The sequence below is a fragment of the Centruroides vittatus genome, unplaced genomic scaffold (assembly GCF_030686945.1).
Source record: "Centruroides vittatus isolate TY-2023 unplaced genomic scaffold, ASM3068694v2 scaffold_450, whole genome shotgun sequence".
In the NCBI taxonomy this organism is placed as follows: Eukaryota; Metazoa; Arthropoda; class Arachnida; order Scorpiones; family Buthidae; genus Centruroides; species Centruroides vittatus.
In genome coordinates this window covers 2,883,000-2,903,628 of record NW_027122709.1, presented here as the reverse complement: position 1 = coordinate 2,903,628, position 20,629 = coordinate 2,883,000, and the positions used below count along the sequence as shown (strand labels likewise).

Sequence of the window (20,629 nt, the reverse complement as noted above, 5' to 3'; positions counted from 1 at the left end):
GATTTTTATAAAGTTCATTGGTTTCATGTGTAACAATATTTAAACTGAAGAAAGAGCTAAAGTTCGTAATAATTGTAGTATTTAAATTATAGCGTTTTTGCGATAACCAAAGCTTAATAAGTGTTTTAGATGTTTGCTTGCTAATGTAATAAGTCCTGACGTATTGTTTACGACTCTTTTGTTGTTGTAAAAACAAATATGTTAAATAATATTAGAATTATACGCTCCGGCTGAATTAACGGATTGCCAAAGAATTGTTGTATTGTGAGAAAGACATTACTATTTTCTATATTTTCGCCAATTGTAACTTCGTGCCCTACCCCGAGTCGAAAAAGATTTCCGGAAAATACATTCCAGGAAACTACGTGCCATTCCAGAAATTTCTCATTTTAATGGCGGGTCGAAGGGAACCGTATCCCACCTGTGACCAGTGAGATAAGTGGATTTAGCCGCAAGGGGCTTGCGAATAGAACAATAGAATGCATTTTAAAACAAATAAAAATATTCTTGATTCGTGGGTGTCTGTAAAAGAGAGCAATTTACTTTCACCTCATAAATACAGATCAATATCTAGGAACAGAAACTCCTCGGATACTTTAATAACATATTTTTTTGAATTCATAATACATTCTATGTAATGTATACAGAATATCTCTGTGATATTTTAAGGCTTTTAAGTGTAATAATAATTTCAATCACATTAATTACGTTAAATTTGGAGAATAAAACTCGTTTTCGTCAAAATTTCATTCGATATTCATTAGTTAATTTCTAACTTTCCTCTGTATAGAGCTTGATTCAAAGCTGAAGATATTCGCGTATACCGCCTCACCCTACGAAGGTTATAGATCAATTAAGGCCTCGTGCTTTTAAGCATATTATTATTTAATGGAAAAGAAAAGGCCATTTACTTATGGCTAGGCTTAAAGACAATGCTACTTGTGCGTATTTTCACGCTCCAGGTGTTTTGCTTAGTTGGGGGTCTTAGTTCGTTTAACTAATTAACGTATGCGAGACACACTTTTGCACACGGCACCGAAAGGCTTTGTTCGAGCCCCTACAATAACTTTTTGACGCCAGGTGACATTGTCTGTCTTTCGAGAGAGTGACGTTGGTCAGTTGGGAGCGAGAATCTACGGAGTTCACTTCGATAGTTGTCTGTGATTGAAGAAGTTCTTTAAAATATCTTTTAATCTGTTATTTGGAAGCTAAATATGGATGGAAAGATGGCAGGTTGCGGTCTACGGACAGAAGATCGAGAGAAAAGTCTATCGCAAAAGGTAAGCGGTTAAACCAAACATAGATGCTTCCTGTATGATGTGTACTTTAAAAAAGTCCAACTTAGAGTCAAATCGAACAAAATCCTTCCTTAATTTTAATAATGAAGAGATGAGAGTTTAAATACTTTTTAATTATATTTTACAGATTGAAAGTATAAAGATCGAATCTGCAAATGACTTGGCACCCGCGGTGAAGATTGCAGCAAACGTTTTTCCTGAAAATTCTATTGTTAATGGCGAACCCGACGAAGCTGGTACGATGAATTTTGTTGTTATCGCTTAAAAATTAGCAACGAAGTGATTTAAATCCATTAAATTTCTTTGTTTTTTCTAAATTCTAGCAATTTTTCACATATTAATGCTAAAGCGATTAACCGTATTACACGAATATTATTCTATTGAAGAAATTGAATATTTTTCTTACGTTTTTAGAAATTTCCCTTGCCGAAACATCGTTAATGAGAAAATTTTTACATACGAAACTTGTTCGTACCTCTCAAAACTTGGAAGTCGAGAGAAAGAACCCAAATTCTCCTTTATTTTCCGTCAAATCTTTCGAAGAATTAAACTTGTAAGTGTAATTTTCAACACTTTAAAATAAATATTATGTATCGGGCATATATTTAAGTGAAAAGTGTTATTCCTTATAGTATTAATTGACGTGGCTATAAATTTATGTTCAAAACGGTATAATTTTAGATGAGTTTTTCAATTCTTTATTGGATATTTCTGTAAATACGCGAAGGAAATGACTTTAAAGCGTAAACGGAATGCAGTAAACAATTAGAAATTTTGACTGTAAATTGTACATAATATCTCATCAATTGTTACTTTTACAATTATTTTGTTATATTTTAGTAACGTGATAATACAAATTACACATTTCTATTCGCATGTGCAGGCGTCCAGAACTTCTGAGAGGTGTTTACGAAATGGGATTCAATGCGCCATCTAAAATACAAGAAACAACAGTTCCGACGTTACTGGCGGATCCGTAAGTACATTTACTTTTCTACTTTATTTATAAATGTGCAGTTTGTAATTATAAAGTACGTAATTTCGATAATTTTTGTCATAAAACAGACCTCAAAATCTGATTGCTCAGTCTCAGAGTGGTACTGGAAAAACTGCCGCTTTTTTGCTGGCCGGTTTGAACAGAGTGGATCCACATAAGAGATTTCCACAGGTAATTTATGTTAATTTTATTTAATATAAGAAACTTGTCAAAGAATTAAATTTGGAAAGCAAATAGAAACTTTTAGAATTTGTAAATTGAATTCATTTTATTTCGAATTCAGTTATTAATTCTGTCGCCAACCTACGAGTTAGCAGAACAGACCGGATGTGTTGCAAAGCAAATGACAAAGTTCTGTCCGAAAATTGGAATTCGTCTTGGAGTAAAAGGACAAACACGTAAGTCTTGTTTTAAAATATTATCGTCTTTCTGTCCGAGTAACGATCCATCCGACAGCCTCTTACTCACCAATATTCCTGCTTCACTGATGAGTATTGGGCAACGAGGAGGGCCACTGGAACCTTTACATTTACGAAAGTAATCGTGAAATAATCGCTTATTTTTTGCCTTTAGTGGGCAGAGGTGAAAAGATATCGGAGCAAGTTATTATTGGAACCCCCGGCAAAATGTTAGATTGGAGCAGGAGATTCAAATTGTTCGACCCGAAGAAAATTAAGGTGTTTGTACTGGATGAAGCCGATATCATGATCGCCACCCACGGCTATCACGATCAATCGATCCGAATTCACAAGTAAGTTAGCCTTTTTTTAATGAAATCCCCTGTAAAATTAAAAAGAGAGTCTTCGCCTCTTACCTAGGACATTAGCGAGACATTAAGTTATTTTTAGCTTTTTAAATACGGCCTGCGAGTGGTCGATGAAAGAATTAATGGCTTGTGTCTTTAACAGTCAACTTTCACCCGAGTGCCAGGTGATGATGTTTTCTGCCACTTACACCGAAGAAATCGTGGCTTTTGCCGAATTGATTGTGCCTAATGCAGTTGTTTTACGGCTGAAGAAAGAAGACGAGAGCCTGAACAACATCAAACAGTATTACGTGCTTTGCCGAAATATCGAGGAGAAATTTAATGCGTTAGCGAATATTTACGGAGTTTTATCCATTGGCCAGGCAATTATATTTTGCCAGGTAAGTTTTGTTTATTCGTGTATATTGTAAACTAGTAATCGCGAATTAATTAATTATGGAAAATTAGACGAAAATTAAACTTGTATTTAAAATGTTTTTGTAAGGAATTGTTAATACGCCATTGAATATCATTTATATTTAAGGCAAAAGTTTGCGTAACGAGCAGAGAAATGAGAAAATACTCATTAGATATTTCATTTCCTATAATAAAAAGTTGAAATATTTTAAATTAATATTGCAGACGAGACGAGCCGCTGCTTGGCTGTCCGAAAAGATGAGAAAAGAGGGACACGCAGTTGGCCTTTTATCCGGCGATTTGTCCATCGAGCAACGAATTGCTGTCATCGAGATGTTTAGAGATGCAAAAGTGAAGGTCCTCATTACGACCAACGTTTGTGCGAGAGGTATGCGAGTTCTTATTATTGTTAAATTAATGGAAATTGCATTCACTTGGACATAATATTAATAAGATGCAATTTTTTTCCATAGGTATCGATATCGAACAAGTTACTTTAGTGGTAAACTTTGATTTGCCCGTCGATCAGCATGGTCACGTGGATTGCCAGACCTACCTTCATCGAATTGGGCGTACAGGCAGGTTCGGAAAACCTGGAATTGCCATAAACATGATAGATGGAAAAAGAACAATGGACATGTTAGAAAAAATTGAAGATTACTTCAGTAAGTTTTCGTGTTTTCTTTAACACGTAAATGTGTGCAGAAAAACAAATGTTTTAATTGTTATACTGCACACTCAAAAATATTTTTTATTTCTCGACTTTTGTTAAATTAATTTAAACAAATACTATAGTAAATTTTTGTATTTTTGTTTAGTAGTTAGACGATTTTTAAGTTTGAACACGAACGAAAATTTTAAACGTTGCGAATTTTCTGTTTCAGAGCGCAAGATCACCCTATTGGATGCCGAAGACGTGGACCAAATCGAAAAACTCGAACAGGATTGAGTCCTCGGGTACGACTTGAGCCGTAAAATTTTGCATATTTTGTCAACTTTGTAAAAGGAATATCGTTTAAAAACAATAGAAATTTCCACGTATGGAATAGAGCCGTGTAAAATAGACACGAAGGATGATCCCGAAGCTTTTTATATTAAGTGCATTTTTGTAAATTTCGAGCAACCTCGAGTTGGCATTTTATACACATAAGCACATTTTACGGATTCTTCTGAAATCATATTTCCATGTTTGATGTGACGAAAGCGTGCAGAGTTTTAATTTGTATGTGATTACCAGTAAACAGATAATCTAAAATAATCAACGTTATTGTTCTAATACACTTTCCGGTGAGAAGGTCGCCTTACAGATGCTGTATAGTGTTTTTTACTGGCAAAAAACTGATGTTTAGTTGTAAATAAAATTATTGACTTTGATGACAAATGTGGCTTAAGTTTTCTTAATTTTTTTCAATATTTATTTAGTGCAAAACAGAATAAGGCGCAACTTTCGAACACCTGCATCTAAATCAGTAATTGTGGATCTTTAAATTTCTAAATACTTTTCAACCTAATAACAGTTATTTCCATAACAACACTTAACCTATTACGCAATTTAAGTGCAATTTCTAATTTATATCGCTTGTTCCGGTAACTTAATTTGTTTTTTTAATTTACTAATTTCAAAACGAAAATACCTAGACGTGAATCTAAATATACGTTATGATGTTTTCTGTCTTTAAGCAGCGACGTCACGTATGCATTTGCTAGTAAACGAGGTTGTCCGTTATGCATTATTGTGAAACACCCGTAAGTAATTCGAGCAGTGTTATATTAAAGTAATTTTAATTAACGTAAGCGGGAAGAAGACAGATCGTTTTTCCGTTGACGAGTGGAAAACCAGTTTGGAATACGGGTCGACGACATTATAAATGTATAAATAGAGGTGCCATTGCGTCCAGCATCGGTGGTTCAGTGGTAGAATGCTCGCCTGCCACGCGGGCGGCCCGGGTTCGATTCCCGGCCGATGCATTTGTATTTTGCACAAGCAGAAGGGTCGAGAGATTGTTGGGAGGAACCCTGTACATAGTTAATCCTGCCTTTTTAATTATCTTAATGTTAATGGATTAATAATTTATTTATTTAAAGCAGTGATTCTCAAACTTTTTCGATCCACTGCCCCCTTTGTTCCATAAAGTTATACCCAACGCTTCCTAAAGCCCTGGTCACACTATGCGATTTCCAGCCGCGCAGGCGACTGCAACCGCAACAAGCGCGAGTCGCGCGCGTTTTCTCGTGGTCACACATTGTTCGTTGACGTTGCAACTCGGAACACGTGACCCTATAATAAACCAATAAAATTACGGTAGCTTGTTTTTGTCTACTTTCGTGAGTTTACCGACATTTTACGTTCTACTTCAGAGTATTTACGGAATTTTAGCCACTTTTCTTATTAAAATAGCAAGCAGTTCCTTTTCTGGAATGAATAAAAGAAAAAAGGCGATAATTTTGTTAGAACTGGCGAGAATATTGTTTAAAACAAAATCAGTTTTTCTGAAAAACTATATATATAAAAACAATGATTTTTACTATACAAGATGGTTTTAAAATAAGAAACAAAATAATTTAATAATGCCGGACACGTGTTATTTTGATTTACAGCTTTCAAAATTTATTATTTGTTCTCGGGGAGTCAAAAAATGCGAACTCTTAGAAATAGACCTTTAACATTTATTTCAAAGTGCAAAAGGAATTATAATGCCAAGTGAGGAAACAGAAAATCCCTCCTTTCTAGCAATATGCAATTTTTTTGGCTTATGCTGGGAAAAATTACCTTGGTTGGAACTGGAAAAAATTTTTTAAGACATTATACAATCAAACAATGGTAAAAGGTTACCCAATGAAAAATTTCTAGATCGCTAATCCTATTTTTATCAAAATATAACTCACATTTATATCCGAAGCAATTATTCTCAAGAAGTGAAGCAAAAAATCGTGAAGTTACTTTCGCATTCGAAAATCGCCCACTTACAACAAAGAAACTGAAACAATGGAATAATGTATTGTTGCCGATATTGTTGAGTTTCGGCGTGACGGAAATACCTGATTTTTTTCAAATTTCTACTAAATCGGCTTGATCGTCACGCGAAACGCAACAATATCGGCAACAATACATTATTCCATTGTTTCACTTCCTTTGTTGTAAGTGGGCGATTTTCGAACAAAAAAGAAATTTTTGCGATTTTTTGCTTTATTTCTTGAGAATAATTGCTTCGGATAGAAATGTGAGTAATATTTTGGCAGATTACACAATATATGGTACAAATATTTTGATAAAAATAGAACTACCGGATTCTCAATTTATCATTGAGTAATCATAAGGTTCCTCAAGTTGAGTAAGAGCACAGAACTAGAATAAAAATATCCATTTAAAGATAAATTTCAATATTTTAAACTGATTTGAAATATTCCACAATCGGTTGAAATATGCATAACGTAAAACATTGCGTAACGAAAGAAAGGAAATATTTTTAATCGTAACGTTCGACAGATTAGAATTTGTTATATTTCCAATGGCCGCTGCCATGTTGAAATTGAAAATTCGCTTGAAATTAAGGGTACGTTCGTTAAGTCGAACGGGTTAAACGCATTAGTAACGAATCGTTCGAAAAGTAGTAGTCTCGCTCAGTGCGCATGCTCCGCGGTGATGACGTATCGAACAAAACCCTAACGAAGCTCACGAAGAAAATAGTTAGTTTACTTCGTTAAGAAAATGGCGCCCGACGATATCGATGTTTCTAGATCTACTCGAGTGTTTAAATTGTCAATTAAAAAGTGAGATGATTGAAATAACTGTCCATCCGAAGCAACCTAAGAAAAATATTTTGAATAAGGCTGCACTAGCAACGTTCATATCTTCGATTTTAGAAACAGCCATTTAGTTATAACGAATCGTTCGAAAAGTCTAAGGTAACAAGAATAACGATGACGTCATTCTCGTTTAACTCGTTTGACTTAACGAACGTACCCAAAATAACGACACAACGTTTCGTTTATTGTTTGTACTCGTTTTGTTGCAAGGTCTATAAACACAAAGTGAAGACACGATACGATCACTCATCGCGACAGTCGGCATTTTTTAAATTAACAGTTTTAGTGAAATTGAAGAATACAGTGTAAGGTTACTAACAGATATTTATTTTAAATATTTTATGTTAGATAAAAAGAAGAATCCAGTATATAGACTAGTTTAATATTTAACACTTATTAAAAAATGTTTGAAGTATGCGTCATTAATATATAAGACATATTACTGTATTCTTATTAGAAAAATAATATTTGCTTAATTTAGAACCAAACCTTTACAAATAAATAAAATTTTTAAAACCGGTAGTTATATTTTTATCAAAATATATGTACAGTATATTGTGTAATCTGCCAAAATATTACTTACATTTATATCCGAAGGAATTATTCTCAAGAAATGATGGAAAAAATCGCAAAAGTTTCTTTCTCATTCAAAAATCGCCGACTTACAACAAAGAAAGTGAAACAATGGACAAATGTATTGTTGCCGATATTGTTGCGTTTCGCGGACAATCAAGCCGATTTAGTAAAAATACCTGTTTATTTTTAATTCAATGCATATTTATTAATTTATTTTTGTTTTAATGATTTATATTTTTTAAAGCTTATTCTGCCATGTCGGAACAACTGGGGGAGGGCTTTTTACATGCTATATAAAGTAAACTCTTTAAAGTACTTGCAGGAGATAATAACTTACTTTATTTAGGAACTTTCTCTCGCACATGTAACAATTTTATTTATTATTATATAAGAATTAATAAATATATTTATAAAAATATATTAAACAAAAGGCAAAGAATAGAAATATCTATTGCAACTTTATTTATCATTTTATTTTATAATAAAAAATTCAAGAAAACTTTCTATTTCAAGATGGCAGCGGCTATTAAAACTATAACAAATTCTAATCTGTCGAACGTTACGAATAAAAATATTTCGTTTCTTACGTTACGCGATGTTTCACTAATTAAATTTCTATAAGAAATATCGATATAAAAATAAAATATCCTTTGATTTCTAGGAAACTTTCTATTTCAAGATGGCGGCGTCCATTAAAAATGTCACAAATTCTTATCTGTGGAACGTTACGTTTAAAAATACTTCGTTTGTTACGTTACGCAATGTTTCACTAATTAAATTTCTACAAAAAATATTTAATTAAATAGCGACAAAAATAACTTTTAATTGCTTGAGAACTTTTAATTTCAAGATGGCGGCGGCCAGTGGAAATAGAACAAATTCCAATCTGTCGAACGTTACGTTTAAATATTTCGTTTGTAACGTTACGCACTGTTTCGCTTGTTAAATTTTTACAAAAAATATCGAAATAGCGAAGAAAAAAGACTTTTAATTTCTAGTAAACTTTCCATTTCGAGATGGCGGCGGCCATTAAAAACACAGGTAACCCCCTTTAAAACGGGAGTTACGTTACAAAAAATTTCCGTGTTATGCGAATCCGTGTTATACGAAACAAAATACTAATGCGAAAAGGGGGTTAGGTTCCAAGAATTAAAAAACATGCTGTTAAATCCTTCTTTAAATCGGATTTATTATTCACAAGTCGAACGACCCGATGCCAGGCATCGAAGCATGCGAAATTACAAATAGAAATAACAATATACTGAATATTATACTGTAAAAATATAAAATAATTTATATTGTTAATATAAATTGATATAAATACTTGTTAGGGACGCCCCTAGTGGCCATTTTTGGCACGTATTGATAGAATACAGTTTTTCAGCTTTATATATAGTAGATTTTTTTCATAGGTAAAATACTTATTTATTATTCAGGTAAATATTTTACCAGAGGGTTATTCATCCTATATAATCTCAGCTTGAGCATCATCAACTGGTAACAGTTTTTATTAAATTTCATGTACTGTACGAGGGTTTTACCTAATTCCCGAATTATGTTAAGGCGAATCCGTGCTATACGGGGTTTGCTATGCGAAGTGCCGTGTTATACGGGGGTTACCCGTATAACAAATTTTAATTTGACGAATGTTACGATCAAAATTATTTCCTTTCTTACGTTACGCTATTAAATTTTTACAAGAAATATGAAAATAGCGAAAAAATAACTTTTAATTGCTAGCGAACTTTTAATTTCAAGATGACGGCGGCAAGTGGGAATATAACAAATTCCCATCTGTCGATCGTTTCGATTAAAAATATTTCCTTTCTTACGTTACGCGATGTTTCACGTTACGCATATTTCAAACCATTGTGGAATATTTTACACAATGGTTTGAATATTTTAAAATATAAAGATTTATCTTTAAACGGATATATTTATTCTAGTTCTGTGCTGTTACTCAACTCGAGAAATTTTGTGATTACTCAATGATACATTTCTAAACCGGTAGTTCTATTTTTATCAGAATATCTCTACAGCATATTGTGTAATCTGACAAAATATTACTCACATTTCTATCCGAAGCAATTATTTTCAAGAATTAAAGAAAAAATCGCAAAACTTTCCAAGTTATTCGAAAATCTCCCACTTCCAACAAAGAAAGTGAAACAATAGAATAATGTATTGTTGTCGATATTGTTGCGCGTTTCGCGTGACGTTCAAGCCGATTTAGTATAAATTTTGAAAAATGAAATATTTTTGTCACGAGGAAACGCAACAATACATTATTCTATTGTTTCACTTTCTTTGTTGTAAGTGGGCGATTTTCGAATAACAAGGAAACTTTTGCGATTTTTTGCTTTAATTCTTGGAAATAATTGCTTCGGATAGAAATGTGAGTAATATTTTGATAAAAATAGGATTAGCGATGTAGAAATCCCGGAGCGGGTCAGTGGCGCAACGGATAACGCGTCTGAGTACGGATCGGAAGATTCCAGGTTCGAATCCTGGCTGGCTCGTCTCTCTAACGTTTTCTTGTTTTCCCACTATTGTTTTAAACGTCGCGTAGTGTTTTTAAATAAATATATATATTAATTTTTCGGCGTCAGAATTTACACGAGGCGCTGAAAAGAATCGAATCTACCCTCCGAAAATGTCGTGGTTGACTAAAGAATAAGAAAACGTCGTTCGAAACGAATATTAAGTTGCGACTTCCGGTGTAACTGCTGGCTGGGAAGAATCTGAATCCATGCACTGTTCTTCTGTTCGGAAGCAAAGCAATTGGAATGAAACCGGCAGGTGAATTAAGAATCAATAATAATACTGATCTTTTTACTGCATTCTGTCGAATTACGAAATTACTGCGTGCAATGTGTTCGTAAGTAAAAGTAATGCAGAATACATCAAAATATAATTTTCATAAAGCCTCTCTCCATATATAATAAAAACTTTCGTTTCATTACACAGATTTCGTTGTTCATAAATCTATGTACATTCTTCCATGTCATATGCTACAGACATCATGTAATTTGCTTCCAACTTTATCTACTCAACAGTAGTTTGTTTAAATTTTTAAAAAAATTGCTTGGAATTATGCTCATTATTTCAATTTCGTTCGTACTTCTAGCACAGTTATAGACTTCATCGTTGTAGTCCATACCCATTTTCGTTCATCTGAACCAACTCTATTAACATAAGATTCATCTCATCTAGAACACAGGATATAGGAATCTTGTGAATTCTCTGCATTGCAGATATCAAAAAGCTAAGGGCTCGTCCGGGAATTGAACCCGGGACCTCTCGCACCCAAAGCGAGAATCATACCGCTAGACCAACGAGCCACCTGTCACTAGAGCAATTATTCGCGACTCACATATCGTGCGATTTCTCTTTGCGCTTGCACTTAATAATAAAACTATTAATTATGAATCTTATTGTCCCATAGGGACTAAAAAGAATGTATTTATCATTGAATTAAGGAAGATTTTGAATAGAACAACTTTACAAGAAAATATAGATATAGAAATAAAACAAATTTTTAAAAAATTCTTGTTAAATGATTACCCGAAGTATACTCTTTGTAAGTGGTACAACTCTTATTTCAATTATAGATTTAATGTTAAAAATGAGATAAAAAATATTTCTTATATAAAATTTCCTTATGTTACTAATATGTTTGAAAAATATAAACCGATCTTTAAAGAATTTTCTATATGCATAGTTGCGAATCAAAAAAGTAAGATGTCAAATGTGATCAGCATCATAAATAGTGAAGATACAAATACGCCCAGAGATCAATTTAAGATTGCGGGTGTTGTATACAGAATGCCATGTACTTGTCGAAATCCAAATTATTACATTGGAGAAAGTGGAAGAAGGCTGCAGTTGAGGATAAAGGCGGCTATCAGATTAAGAAAGACGGAATCGGCGTGGTTCTTGCATTCTAGTGAATTTGATTGTAACATAAATAGGAAAAATACTAAAATATCATATAAAATAGAAAATTGTATTGAAAGAAGAATTGTTGAACATTTTTGCATCACCGCGTGTACTTAATTTAAATACCGGGACGAACGTTGATGCATGCTGGGAAAAGTTACTGAATATAAAACAAGAACAGCGATTACTAACTTGATGTATCCACTGATGAGGCCTACTAGAGAGGCGAAATGCAATTGGAGTATATCATTTATAGAATAATAGCATTGGTAATAATGAAAGTTTAATTTGTTTGCCTTTTTTGACTCGTACTGTCCTCCAAGTCGGAAGTGGATCGAGTATTTTTCAATTGTTTTTAACTGAGAATAATTTTTATTTTTAGTGATTACAAATTTGAGCTTTTGTTATTCTGGGCGACATTTCGAATGAAAATCATTCGTTTGAATGCAATTTTTTCCTAGGAAGCGATAAAGGTAAGAGATGGGACCCACCAGCCAAGTTTCACCTATCGACCCGCAAGTTTCGCCGGCTCCTCACTGACAAGGAGAAAGGCTTAAGTTTAAAATTTGAGCTCTCTAGACCCAATAGTGTTTTTCTCCAGGAGCGTCTGCATCGCCAAATGAATAAGAAAAAAAAAAATAAAAAAAATAAAAATAATACAGCTTTTATGGACACTTTTGCACTTTTCAGTTGCTTGTATTTCGACGACCTTTTTATAAAAAAAATTTGAAATTTTGCACGCTACCTAAGAAAACAAGTATCTTCCGAACGAGTTATTCACATTTACTACAAACGTTTGGAAGACGGAGAAATCGACCCCCTACAATCGGCAACTCTGATTCCCGTATATGTAGTCAGTCGGTGAATTTACCACTTGGCGCTGTGTAAGATTCGCCGACTTTAAGGGGGGATACAATTAATCCCGCGTCAGGATGAGCTTAAGGGAACCCGTGTATGTGGGCGATTCCGAAGGAGGCAAACGATGACAAGTGTTTACATGCGGAAAACCGTTTATTTGGTCGAATACATGCTTACATCGGTTAGGTTGATCCAAATCTCGGCGATCTTCAGAACGTAAGAGTTCGGCAGGTCACTATATCCAGTCCCGGGCGGACGAGAAGGGCCGTACAGCGATGTTGACGGATGGTGGCACACTTAGAGTTCCGAGGGACGACACAGCACACACTGGTTTAATCCTCAAGAGGCACGTCGGTCATTCCGAAAAACTCCCCCTTGTGACCTTGAAGTCCCAGTTTTTATACGTTTTTCTCGTGTCCTATCCACCTTGCGGATTGGTCCCTCGTCCCTTTCTCGCTTCCCGATTGGTCTCTCCTTTGTTTTCAAGCGCAAAACGAGACCATGTCGGGTCGCGGGAAAGGTCCGATTCGAGGTGTCTATTTGACACCCTTTGTCGACTATGCTCCAAGATTGTTGATAGAACCACAACACCTGCACTCATAATTTAATCCGTTGTTTATAATTGATGTCATTTTGGAATTCTAACGATCACGCGATATTTTTCTATCTCTCCAATTTTTCCCCTTTTCTGAAATTGTTTTCCTAAGTTCAATTTTTTCCTTTGAATACTTGTGTCAAACTTATATCTCTTTATGAGTGCGTGTGTCAGAGTTCTACCTTTGGATTGAAACATTAACAGGTCGTTTAACACGCGTTGACGTCATCCCGAGACTCGTTGTTTACATTTTTCGTTACGTTGTTTTGATTAAGAGTTTTTTTTTCTCTCTCTCTTATATAATTTATCGTTATTTTTTTCACAACAGAATTCTGCATTTTTGCGATTTCGGACCTCGTCTGGGTCTTCACACGCTGCGTGACTGCCGTGACTCTCGATCACGGCAGTCACGCAGCGCCAAGTGGAAAATATTGTTACTGCAGAACGGCATTTTTGATGAATTCAGCGCTGTGAAAGCAGGAGAGCGGTTTGGTTGGTGAATTTCCGAACACCTATCATACTGTCGTACTCATTTTAATCGCTTTATCACGTTTTATCGTCTGTTTCTATATTAAAAACGTTTCATATCGATGGAAATAAATATCAAGAAAAGTAAAAAGTTTTAATGAATCTAAAAGTGTGCAATTTTAATATCTATCGAATCTTTAAAAATTAAATTTCATCTTAAACTTTTTGTTTTATGCAGTTAATCGATTTGGCAAGTGAGCGGCTCATAGAGAAATCAGCTTCTACAAATTACACAATTCTGTCCATTGCCATAACACAAAACATTTGTGAAAATAGAGAAAACGCGCTGACGAGTAACCTCGAATTATTTCGTTTAATTAAACTTTAGCCTATAACGGTGCAAATGTCATACGGGATATGATGAGTATATGAACTATAGCTGGGAAATACCAATGTAATGTATTTATTAATTTCCGTTTTGCTTTACCATTGGATTTGGGCTTAACGAAAATCAATTAATAGTGAAAAGTATGTCCCAAAATAAGAGGAAAGACTCCTTTCGTCGTCTCTGTGAAGAAACCGCGCGACGATCGATTAATTCTTATGCAAATAGAGATTTGTCATTGACTCTAATTGTCATATTCGGTTTAACAATCTTCCCAAAATACCTAAATTTAGATACTTACCGACAGAATTGCAGAAAACAAAGCAAAATTCAAAAAACACTTAAACAAGCAAATTTTTATCGCACCAACTGAAAATCCAACCGTTGGCAATAACGACAATCCACCGCTCGCAACAATAAAACTCTGACAATTTGTTATGACAGAGTTTTATTGTTGCGTTGCCAGGAAATTTAATATTAAAAGTTTGGCCGAATCGCGTGATTTCCGCGGACCTTTCCTTGAATATAGTCGTACATTACTGTTAGCGTCAATATGCAGGCAAAAACCTAATATTCTCGTATAAAGATGAATAAAAATTTCGATTTTATCATGACCCTTACAACCGAAAAAAGAATAAACTTCGCGTATAGTAACCCCAATTTCATCTACCTTTGTAATTTAGTTAATTAGGAGCTTTAAGCAATTTCCGCTTTGCTGGGAACACTCCTATACCTCATCTATTCATTATTGTTGTTTGGCTCTTTGTATAAGTTATCCAAGTTTAGTTTTACTGTACTAAGCTACAATAAAATAGGCATAGAAAATTGAAATGAAATGCCAAACGAAAAGCCTGACGTCAACAAAAATAGCTGCCATTGTTCTGTTCATTAAACGGTGTAATCCAACTCGCTGACTGACGTACGGGTTTTAGCTGGCAAAAATCACAATTGTGCTGAAAAACGTCTTTGGAAATTTTGGGGTTTCAGTCGTCTGCAAACTTTTTCGACAGTCGACCCCTTTCAACCCTCCATGGACACCCTCCACTTTAATGTTAAGCTACGTAATCATAATAGGACTAGCAAACAAAATTCTTATTGGGCTGCAATCAGAAAAAACTGTAGACTGTCGGTCTTTTTCTTATCTCAAGAACGGAGTTAGATTGATGAAAGACGAGACCCGATATGGGCAGCAGGAGAGCCCGACTATGTACTAACTGTGTCCGATGCAAACCGGAAGTCACGTTATTTCAATTGAAAAATTTTCCCCCTAAAGGAGTTAGCTAGATGACTCTATCGTTAAAGGTAAAGTATGATGTACAGGGGCTGATTTGGGGAGGAGAGCATATATTTTAAATGAAATTAACGAAAAATTGCAAGCCGGCATTGCGACAATAAAAGAATTGCTGGTGTGATCTTTCGATTGTTTATTATTTATAATATTACATATATCTAGACAGATGCGTTATAATAAGTCTTATTAAATTAGTAAAATTGTCAATTTTTTATAAACTTTTTTTCCATGGATCCCGGTTTAAAGTGTATTTAGCGTGGAACGCGATGGGAGGGAGGACGAACAGCGACATTGGAGGCGCGAATTGGCATGCGAATATGCATGTGATGCTGCGAAGGGCACTTGTCTTCGACAGCGGCCATACCACGCTGAAAATACCGGTTCTCGTCCGATCACCGAAGTCAAGCAGCGTTGGGCCTGGTCAGTACTTGGGACGCAGACGACCTGGGAATACCGGGTGCTGCTGTCACTATTTTTTGTCTTTCATTCTTACACCTATCTTTTTTTTCCGTCTAATAAAATTGATTACTTGGCGCAGTAATTTTTCTTTAATCAAGCAAACATTTCTTTACTATACCGTGTACATTGCTTTATAAATTCTCAGTGTGACAATTACAAAGGCACACTGGGCGTTTAAATGCCTTTATCACGTGTAAAACAACTACTAGAGCTATCGTCAAAATCAAGCAACAGCCTCTCTTATTTATATTTATATTTACTAAAAATTCAAATGTGAAATACTATAATTAAATAGAATTTGTATATACTAAGCAGATAGGAAGAGAGCGACGGTGGCGAAAATTTTGCTTTGCTGAATACGAAATAAAACTTATAGAATTTATATTTAATAATAATTATTTTAAAATTTCCACAGAGTATTATGGACAGAAAAAAGGTATTGCCGTGGAATCGGTCATCGGACCAAGATTAGCTGATATTTACATGATTACAATAGATAAAAGAATTTCCAAGTTAACAGGTATTGAATATTATGCAAGATATGTAGACGATATGATAATAGTATATGATTCTCAAACAGTTTCATCTAAAGACATTGAAGACTATGCGAATAGACTATGCGATCGTTACGATTAAAAATATTTCGTTTCTTACGTTACGCGATGTTTCGCTAATTAAATTTCTACAAAAATAATCGATATAAAATAAAAAAAATAACTTTTAATTTTTAACGAGCTATTCATATCAAAATGGCGGCGGCAATTAAAAATATAACAAATTCTTATCTGTCGAACGTTGCGGTTAAGAATATTTCGTTTCTTACGTTACGCTAAAAAAATTTTTACAAGAAACATGAAAATAGCGAAAAAAAAATAACTATTATTTGCTAGCAAACTTTCAATTTTAAAAGTGCAGCGGCCAATGGAATTATAACAAATTCTAATCTCTGGAACGTTTCGATGAATAATATTTCTATTTTTATATAACTAATTTTATTTTTATCAAAATATATGTACGGTATATTGTGTAATCTGCCAAAATATTACTCACATTTATATCCGAAGGAATTATTCTCAAGAAATGAAGGAAAAAATCGCAAAAGTTTCTTTCTCATTCAAAAATCGCCGACTTACAACAAAGAAAGTAAAACAATGGACAAATGTATTGTTGCCGATATTGTTGCGTTTCGCGGACAATCAAGCCGATTTAATAAAAATACCTGTTTATTTTTAATTCAATGCATATTTATTAATTTATTTTTGTTTTAATGATTTATATTTTTTAAAGCTTATTCTGCCATGTCGGAACAACTGGGGGAGGGCTTTTTACATGCTATATAAAGTAAACTCTTTAAAGTACTTGCAGGAGATAATAACTTGCGCGGACACTTCTATAGCACGGATTCGCCTTAAAATAATTCGGGAATTAGGTAAAACCCTCGTACAGTACATGAAATTTAATAAAAACTGTTACCAGTTGATGATGCTCAAGCTGAGATCATATAGGATGAATAATCCTCTGGTAAAATATTTACTTAAATAATAAATAAGTATTTTACCTATGAAAAAATCTACTATATATAAAGCTGAAAAACCGGATTTTATCAATGTATGTTAAAAATGGCCACTAGGGGCACCCCTAGCAAGTATTTAAATTAATTTAAATTAACAATATAAATTATATCTATTTTATATTTTTACAACATAATATTCAGTATGTTGTTATTTTTATTTGTAATTTTGTATGCCCCGATGCCTGGCATGGGGGCTTTCGGCTTGTGGATAATAAATCCGACTTAAAGAAGGATTTAACAGCATGTTTTTTAATTCTTGGAACCTAACCCCCTTTTCGCATTAGTTTCTTGTTTCGTATAACACGGATTCGCATAACACGGCAATTTTTTGGAACGTAACTCCCGTGTTATACGGGGCTTACCTGTATTTTTAATGGCCGCCGCTATCTTGAAATAGAAAGTTCTCTAGAAATTAAAAGTCATTTTTTTTTCGCTATTTCGATACTTCTTGTAGAAATTTAATTAGCAAAACATTGCGTAACATAAGAAACGAAATATGTTTAATCGTAACAATCGACAGATTGGAATTTGTTCTATTCCCACTTGCCGCAGTCATCTTGAAATTAAAAGTTCGCTAGCAATTAAAAGTGACGGCCGGATGGCCGAGCGGTCAAGGTGGCAGCCTACCGCTCTGGGGGACCCGGGATCGAATCCGAACGGGTCGAATAATCCCCAGGAATTTTTCGGGGGGTGGTCCGTTCGGATATGTCGGGCCCCGTCCCTCACCACCCGGTCGCCCCATTGTGGGCCTGGCCGAACCCATAATGGGCCTACTTAAAGAGGCCCTCTTAGTGCCCACAGGGCGGAAAGAGTTAAAAAAAAAAAAAAAAAAAAAAAAAAAAAAAGCAATTAAAAGTTATTTTTTTCGCTATTTTCATAATCTTTGTAAAAATTTAATAGCGTAACGTAAAAAAAATAATTTTAATCGTAACGTTCGACATATTAGAATTTATATTTTTAACAGGAAAAAAATCGAGATGTAAAGATAGCAAAGAAAATTATCAACCTGAAAAAAAGAAAAGAAAGATGAAAGAAGAGAAACAGAAAAGAATCGTCTTAACGACGATCCTTTCCATCCATTTATAACTTTCGTCAGTGGTGTGCAGTTTATGGAAGCACCGCTTCCCTTGTATTTTCTAAAGTATAAATACATATTGTGCGATTATTTCATAAAAAAAGTTCTTATATCTTTGTTTCATTTCAATGTATCTATTTTAGAATTAAAATAAATGAACTGTTTCTTTTCGTCATTTCCAGTATTTGTTTATAATTTTTATGGAAACACAGCTTCCCTATCATCAAATGTCACCATACGCCACTGTTTCCGATCCATTCCAAATCGTATGTGGAGAGGAATCAAGCTTTATGGATCTTCTCCCTTTTTGTGGAGAACAAGGGTCCTGCGGGTACAAATTTCCAATACCTTACGGAGGTTGACTGCCCCGAGGCATTGTTGGTCGGCGATGTGTAGGGAGAGAGAGATGACGAGTCGGTGACGCCGAGTGTCCTTTTTCCAGAGGGGTGCGCACAATAGAAATGACAGATTGAGAAGCTCTTCGTGTCCTTTTAATTCATTTTTATAAATTTTTCGGATTCCAGGTCGACCATTCTGATTGGTCGATCCTATTCGTCTCTGCTTTCTAAAATGAACTGTTTATCCGTTAACGACAACTCAACCAAAATATTATTTGATTTCTAAAGCTTTGTTATCCTTGCCGTTAGAATAGTCCTAGATTCTTCTACTATTACCGTAAACCCGTGGTTCTCAATCTTTTTGAATTCGGGGAACACTAAACTTTGGCATTTTTTCCGCAGACTACGGATTGAGAACCATGGCCGTAAACAGCTCTTATACTTTACTACTGTCTCCGTCAGATACGAATTACTATATTTTTCCTCCGCAACTCATTTGCCAATGAGTCAACACTATGCAAATGTAAAATATCTTTGCTTTGAGATTCCTGCTTAAACTTAAAAATTTCCTCCAGTTTAGTTTCAATCTTAGTCTTAGTCGACCTTTTATCGTTTCGTTATATAAATTAACAAGCCAATCGATTCTAGCAGATACTTCGCACAAAACATTAAAGACTGTATCAAACCCTTCGTCTAAATATGAAAGTATTTAGGAATAGACTTACTTGATTCATATTTAGCAGGAAAAAATCGTCCAATTTCGCAATTTTCAACGTAGGTTCGCTAGGAGAACCAGGTCTCTCGCTCTTAACATTAAAAAACTGAATTGATGAATCAGGAGGGGTATAGGATAAAGGCCTGGGATTTCCCTCTATTCCTTGAGAATCAACAGAAATATTGATACAACTACAAAAAAGCAATATTTCCATAATTTTTATCTTTCCAAAAATTCACTAACAAACCTCACCGACAGGTTCGGCTGACTAAGGCGCTCCCCCAGATGAAAGTAATAAAAACAAACATCAAAATCATATTAAAACTTCAATTATTTTAGTCCAGACAGTCAGAGTATACCTGCTACTTAATTTATAAAATCAATACTTATCTGTTACTTTTTTAATAAAATTTATTGATGAACAATTATATCTTAGAATAAAACAGATAAATTTGGAAGCAAATATAAAATCTCTGCTGATATTAAATCAAAATCTTTCAAATTATTTAACAGAGCCATAGTTTACAAAAGAGAAAAACAATTGAAAAATTTAATTTTTCTCAAAGAAATTCAGAGAAAAATATTGAGTATTATAAGAATAACAGAAAGGAGAGAGTTATCAATTTGTAAAATTCTACAGAAGGAAAGAAGTGTATGTAATACTTGTTTTGATAATGTAACTAGCAAAAGAAATCTGTAACTATTAATTATAAAAATGAATTGGACACTTTGGACCAGATGTCTCGGTAGAAAAATAACACACGCATATAATTCTACATTAAAATGTAACGGTTGAAAATATAAGAACGTAAATACCCGAAAGAAATAAAAACACTCTCATGGACACAACATTTAACAGAAATAAGCTTATGAAAGTGTTTTATAGAAATAATATGCACTAAATTTTCTAAATAAGTATGGAACAATCATTATACAATAATTTCTACATAGTCATTTCTTGAGTATATAATTTTAATAATTTGTATTCTACGAAATGCTACAACTAAGAAAGAAGCAATCGTTAAAAATAAAAAAATGAATAAGAACTCTACAACTATTCTTTTTAAACAAACTATCAGCTTCCTATTGTTAA

At 34.1% G+C, this 20,629-nt stretch overlaps 1 protein-coding gene and 3 non-coding genes across 4 annotated transcripts; 3 read left to right on the top strand and 1 right to left on the bottom strand.

Annotated features, from left to right (window-relative positions):
- The first annotated feature begins 1,738 nt into the window (after positions 1 to 1,738).
- Positions 1,739 to 4,486, top strand: LOC136989260 (ATP-dependent RNA helicase DDX19A-like). The gene is made up of 9 exons (XM_067287388.1): positions 1,739 to 1,851; positions 2,182 to 2,274; positions 2,364 to 2,466; positions 2,579 to 2,693; positions 2,869 to 3,046; positions 3,204 to 3,441; positions 3,683 to 3,845; positions 3,931 to 4,122; positions 4,342 to 4,486. The coding sequence occupies exons 1-9, from the start codon at positions 1,739 to 1,741 to the stop codon at positions 4,404 to 4,406; spliced, it is 1,260 nt and encodes a 419-aa protein (XP_067143489.1). The 3' UTR covers positions 4,407 to 4,486.
- An 868-nt stretch (positions 4,487 to 5,354) lies between these two features.
- Positions 5,355 to 5,425, top strand: TRNAG-GCC (transfer RNA glycine (anticodon GCC)). Its single transcript has one exon. It is a non-coding gene; the product is annotated as a tRNA-Gly (tRNA).
- Positions 5,426 to 11,109: 5,684 nt separating this feature from the next.
- TRNAP-UGG (transfer RNA proline (anticodon UGG)) lies at positions 11,110 to 11,181 on the bottom strand. The gene has a single exon. It is a non-coding gene; the product is annotated as a tRNA-Pro (tRNA).
- Positions 11,182 to 15,726: 4,545 nt separating this feature from the next.
- Positions 15,727 to 15,845, top strand: LOC136989263 (5S ribosomal RNA). The gene has a single exon (XR_010882885.1). It is a non-coding gene; the product is annotated as a 5S ribosomal RNA (ribosomal RNA).
- Positions 15,846 to 20,629: the final 4,784 nt, after the last annotated feature.